The sequence below is a fragment of the Carassius gibelio genome, chromosome A13 (genome assembly GCF_023724105.1).
Source record: "Carassius gibelio isolate Cgi1373 ecotype wild population from Czech Republic chromosome A13, carGib1.2-hapl.c, whole genome shotgun sequence".
In the NCBI taxonomy this organism is placed as follows: Eukaryota; Metazoa; Chordata; class Actinopteri; order Cypriniformes; family Cyprinidae; genus Carassius; species Carassius gibelio.
The window spans coordinates 26,611,703-26,617,658 of record NC_068383.1 but is presented as its reverse complement, the minus strand read 5'-3'; the positions used below and the strand labels follow the sequence as shown (position 1 = coordinate 26,617,658).

At 39.1% G+C, this 5,956-nt stretch overlaps 1 protein-coding gene across 3 annotated transcripts; it reads left to right on the top strand.

Moving 5' to 3' along the window:
- Positions 1 to 1,318: 1,318 nt before the first annotated feature.
- LOC128026651 (uncharacterized) lies at positions 1,319 to 5,428 on the top strand. 3 transcript variants are annotated; one of them, XM_052613903.1, is made up of 3 exons: positions 1,319 to 1,675; positions 1,914 to 2,118; positions 3,294 to 5,428. In XM_052613903.1, the coding sequence occupies exon 3, from the start codon at positions 3,311 to 3,313 to the stop codon at positions 3,935 to 3,937; it is 627 nt and encodes a 208-aa protein (XP_052469863.1). In that variant the 5' UTR covers positions 1,319 to 1,675; positions 1,914 to 2,118; positions 3,294 to 3,310; the 3' UTR covers positions 3,938 to 5,428. The 3 variants fall into 3 exon arrangements, with proteins under 3 accessions (XP_052469863.1, XP_052469862.1, XP_052469864.1); XM_052613902.1 differs by having other exon boundaries at positions 1,322 to 1,675; positions 1,914 to 2,082; XM_052613904.1 differs by lacking the exon at positions 1,319 to 1,675 and having other exon boundaries at positions 2,085 to 2,154.
- The last annotated feature ends 528 nt before the right edge of the window (positions 5,429 to 5,956 follow it).

The following is a 5,956-nucleotide window of genomic DNA, read 5'->3' as shown; positions in this document are numbered from 1 at the left end:
CAACACGTCAACATGTTTAATGAACTGCAAATTGTTTCTGTAAAATAATGGTACAAACGTAATTCCTTTGATTGCACGTGTTTTCTTGTTACTTCTACTGAATTACTGGAACTGCTCCTGCTGTACACTGAAAAGAATTCATGGCTCCTCCTCTGGTCATTTAGTGTATTACACGCCAAAATAAAAGGAAAAAGTGTGTGAATCATTGCATGATTCATAGATGAGTAGTTAGATTATAAGTAGTTCTGTCAAAATGAAACTTGTTGATAGTCAAGATTATAGTTTCAAATCTACATAAATATTATGTTTTAGGTCCTGTATTTGTAATTAAGAGTTTTTAATTTTTCACTTTTTCAGTCATGTCCTTGCTATGTGTATTACATGTATTATTCCTTAAGCTTCTAAACTTTAATTATACAATCATATTTTGAATGTTATCTTCTACATTCCCAAAACATTTAAAATTCCCTTCTAATTTATTGTGTAATTGCCAGTTTTTATTATTAATAATAATAATAATAATAATAATAATAAAATAAGTAACCATTTACAATAAGTTCATAAAATATAGCTGTTTATCGCTAGTTCATGTTAGCTCAAGTGCATTACAAAATAACAGATACAACCTTTGATTTTAATAATGTATTATGTTGAAATGAAATTACAATTTTATTAACAAAATTCAGGAAAATATCCACTTACTGTAGCGAAACCAAAATTATTCCTAAGCTTTGGGGTTTTTTTTGCATTTAAGGATGATGTATCACAAAAATAGGAATAGAAATATTGTTTGAAAACACAACAATTATAATTGCATACTCTTTATGTTTAAAACCCTTTTTTACAGTATTCATCAAGAGAGCTTGCAGTAACCCTCCCCCTGTCCTGCTTCATGCACATGCTTTTATAAGCTTCATCTGTGCTTACATCATAGTTTTTACTGATGTTTCCAGATGTTAAGTAGTTAACATTTTCTTCTTGGCTTAGCCGGTCATGCATTGCGAGATTCTGAGGACAAGATCTTGTGGCTTTTGCAACCTTTTCTTTTCTTTTTTATTCTTTCTGATCAGAGCAGACTTACTGTAAACTGAGCCATATGCAGACAGTGTTTATATAAAGGCAATTTAACCACTTTAACAAAACATACAACTCTTTGCCCAGGGTGCTGTCTTTTTTTGACAGCTCAGTCAGCTCACAGAGGTTTAGTCAGATTAGTTGAGGAAAGTGTGAATCAGCACAGGCAAAGCTGCCAGGAATTCTCTGTGAAGGAGAATCTTAATGAATTGGTCCATTGTGTAGCTCCTTTATTCAAAGCTATAAGGATTCAACGATCAAAAGTGAACGAACAGGTCATGGTCTCTGTGCGATGGAAAGTCAATCTTGAGCGTGCTCTGACACGCTGATGAAGTGAGGACACACCCTGCTGTTATTCAGGACAGAAAATGGAGGACAGCTGCATGCGTTCTGGACCAGCAGGAGAAACAGTGGTTGTTAACGGCACGTCACCTCCGGCCAAATGTGTTGCATAATAAGAAACCCAAGTATTTTAAGACTCTTTGGGAAGCAGACGGCCAGTTCAAGCAACGGTACTGCAGCTGAACTGTTTTAGTGAGAGTCCAGCTCATAAAAATCCAAACCTTCAGGTTTGAAGTTGCCCAAGAAGGCCGATAAAAAGGTAAGGCTTCTACTTTATTATTGGTGATGTAGATAAGTGCAAAACATTAAATGTAAAACTCAAAGACATAGTCTTTTAGCTTAACAGTAAAAGTCGTTAAAGGTCTTCAATGGTGTCCTATAGTGCAGAATGCTTTTCTTTATTTTATTTTCCCCCATGATTAAACAGACAAACTTTCCACTGTGGCCCTCTGAATCATCTTATGTTCCCCGTGTTTCTCTGGTCAATGTTCTTTCAGCGAGCTGAGACGACGGCTCAAACTGGCTCCTATAACCATGGCTCTGCTGGAGGTGGGCCGCAGCACAGACTGGGAGAGCGCGGAGCCCGGTTTACTGTCCTCTCTTCACCTCACATCGGCTGACTAACTCTCACAGTGGCGCTCCTGTTCACACATCACTGAAACACCGGTGGGTCGCTCCTGTTCACACATCACTGAAACACCGGTGGGTCGCTCCTGTTCACACATCACTGAAACACCGGTGGGTCGCAGCTCGTTCACTCACACGGAGACTGGCTCTGTTCTGAAATCTGGCCAGCTGCCTGCCTAGACAGAAGTTATTTTTAAGCAAAAACTGTTTTTTCTTTTTCAAACAGTAGTTAGAATGGTATACTTCAGTAAGGGATTTTGTAGTGTTTTTGAGCGCACCAAATAGAACGCTGCACCGATGATGTATTTTTAAAGAACAATATTGGCTTTTGGATTATTAAAATCTGTGACCAAAATAGAATGCAAGATTCCTACACCTTTTGTTCATCATGGTAATTTTTTTTTACAAATGAACACAACTTCTATGAATTTTGAAGCCTAATTACGATTGGCAGAAGTGAGAAAAAATAAAAATAAATAAATAAACCTTGGCAAAAAAGGAACGACATCCTGGTCACATGACTTCAACATCACCACCATCAAGCTTCAACAACACTTTCAGTATTAATAATAATAATAATAATAATAAAACCTTTTCCCTGAAGGTTTAAGTGAGAATATTTTGGAGGAGTGTATTATAAACAGTTGTGAAAGCCCCCGGAGAGTGTTCCTGTTCAGTGTGATGATGTTTTACACAACTCATAATGGTTTTACTGGTTAAAATGGGATTTGTATTGGTTAATCATGTAACGTAATTGGTTAAGGCAGGTTAAACCGATTTATATCGATATCCTAAATTGCTACCTCATTTCTGGGTTTTGGTCTCCAAGAATATGTAATCCCTGCAGCATGCTATATTCTACCCATTCAAAGATACTTCAGCCTTTTACAAGAGCTTTGGTGTCCAGAGAGACTGGGTTCTGGAATAGAATTAAACATGACACCGTGTGCCTCTTTTCAATATTAAAATCAACAACACAGTTCAATCTGATTAACAATGCTACTGTGTTGTTAGAGCTAATTAAAATGTCACATCGTAAGCTTAGTCACATGCTAAAGTTGGATTCTGTTGAAATAAATATTGAGTCAAATCTTCCATGCGTGTTGAGCTGTATGCAAAGAGGGCTATAAGATCGATGTAAAACGATGAGGTGTCATTTCAGTTAGTATGACACAAGAAACACACCAGGGTTTGGAACGAGCCACGGTCACAGCTGAACAATAACTAATTCTTGTTTCTTGCACATGCAGGTCTGAAAAGAATCCAGATGATGGTGTGCAGTCTGCTGAGTGTTGCAGTGCTGTGCTGCATACTGAGGCTCTCTGTGCCTGCCTTCCTGCGCCCTGAGTTTAATGTGGCCTACGTTACCGAACGCAATGTGTTCATGTGCACACAAGTGCATCTGGCCTTCTGTGAGGAGATGAACTCCAGCGAGTTCAGCAGCTGCGAGGATCAGTCATCTGTCCTGGACAGGGCCGAGAGCCCCAGCACGCTTCACAGAAAGAACCTGACGGTGTGGTACAGCTCGCCTCTTAACGTGGCGCTCCTGCTGAACGACTCTGAGGTGACGCACCTGTCTCTGATCCAGTGTAAGTCTGCTGCCCAGCAGCCCGTCCCGTTCGAGTACTTCACAGTGCAGCGCTTGCAGACTCTAACGGTCACCTACCCGTTTGGGCCGCCCGGACAGAGGCTCATCACAGGCAAGGACAGGGACCACGAGGAGGAGAGGATCGCAGTCATTCACACCTCTGTGCTGACCGGGAAAACTGAGCTGAAGTCCTACACAGTCCAAGCCAGAGTGGATCGCAGTGGAAGGATGCCTTTCCCAAACATTTTTATGTCTCGTAACAGGCTTTCTGAAATGTCCAGGATATTTGTCACTTTTCTGTACTGAGAGGCATTTCCCCAGGAATTTAAAAGCTTCACTGTACTAGTCCCTAGAACACAGATATAATTAATAACATATACGCAATGCATACAGTTACAATATACAGATACTTACTGCACACACTGCAAACATCAGAATCTTTCAGAATTTAACAAGGTTTGTAATGAAGGCTTTGCACGTGTGCTGCTGTTTTACTGAGGATTTAATTCTCAAGATGTTTTGTATTTACAATAACGAAAAGGATAATATTGAATTAAAAAATATATATTTATATTAAAGAAAAATGTCAAGGAATTATGTGATGCTGTTGTTCAAGATTGTACTGCCTTGCAGAATCTGATCCCCTTAGACAGAGGTACATATATGATGCCTGTTCAAAAACAACCCTGGGTCATATCCAAAAACTGACTTAAGCAAAAGCAAATGTGAGATAAGCAAACATGTAGATTTATCTTGTCTCTACTTGTCTTTTACTCATATCTGAGCATTTCACGTCACAGCACCAGATGAGCTAAAACAAATGTAATAGATCAGAAAAGCCAGACATGTGGATCTGGTCCTGTAATCATGTGTGTGAACAGGAATACAAGTTGTTTGTGTTTTACTGCCTCCAGTGTTCAATTCAAACTTTATGTAGTTTGGGAGATATGTGAAAATGTAGATTTTCCAACTTGTTTTTCCAACTTGGCAATGTTGTCAAAAACATACCATATGATATCACAAATTCTTTAGCTACTCATAAAAGTACAAATAGTCAGAGATAGTGAAGTCACTTCAGCATTTGCTGACTAGTCGTGTGAAGAAGGGCGTCCAGTGTAAAATTCACTGTGGTGATTCATAAGAGGAGTCTCCAAAAGAAAAGAGAGAGTGTATATAGCCTACTGTAATAACACATTTTGTCAAATTTCTATTCAGGCACCAAATAGGCTACACTACTTATTAGACGTCTCATTTGACTACTCAGTGGGTGCGTACCCGTTCTGTGAGTGTTAGTGCATCACAAAAACAAGTCAAAGGACAAAATAAACTTCAGATGCATGTCTGGGGACTGTCCAAATACACACACTTGTGGTCTTGGCCACTTGAGAGTGTGTGCATGCAACAGGAAGTGTGCTCTTAAGGTCTTAAAAATACCTAAGCCCGAAGCCCAGTGCCCTTAAAGCACTCAAAATCCACACTCTGGAGCAGTATCCGAGGCTACATTATGCATCCTAATGTGGAAATAAATCCTGAGACTCATTGCCAAGTTCTCACAAGATTCTTTCCAGTGAAAGTTAAATATTATTATACTGCTCAGTTTGGTAGCACAACAAAGTGTTGCACATTTTATTGGAGCAAAGGTTAGTATGTGTATTTTGTACAACATTTGCAACTACTTTTATCACTTAATTAGAAGCACCATTATAAGCACATTTTGTAATCTGTAATAAAGACTATTTAGAAGTTTATTTTAAAATGCAAAGCATTGAAAATCCAAATAAAGCTCTGTAACCATTTGCATTTTGTTTTCTCAGCATTATAAGTGTGTCCCCTTGGGTAATGAAAAGTTCACACTTGGGCCACAGGAAATGCTTTCGAGGGTGTGTGTCTGGATACACCCGCACACCTCAGCTATTAGCGCGAGCTCACAGCACTCACTATAGCAAAGCATTATAGTTGTGTGTGTGTGTTTTTTTTTTTTTTCATTTGTTTGCCGCGCATTGATGCGTCATCACGCAAAAGCTTTTCGAATACAGTCAGACTGAACATCGCTTCAAAAAAATCTTCAGAAGTTTTCATCTTTTCTTTACCTGTAAAGCTTTTATATAGTGTGGGGATAAAAAAAAGGCTGTTTGGTGCAGCGATCTTCAGCTAATGGACGAGCTCAGGACTTTCATCCACCAGGTGTCAGTACTGCTCTGTGTGTGATGTGATGTGATTGATTCCTCTTCATGTCTGCTCTGAACTGAACTAAACTGGAAAACTCAAAGCAGATGCTGGTTTGTCAGAAGTGAGGTCAAAGTGCTGTGAGGACAGGTTAAAAAC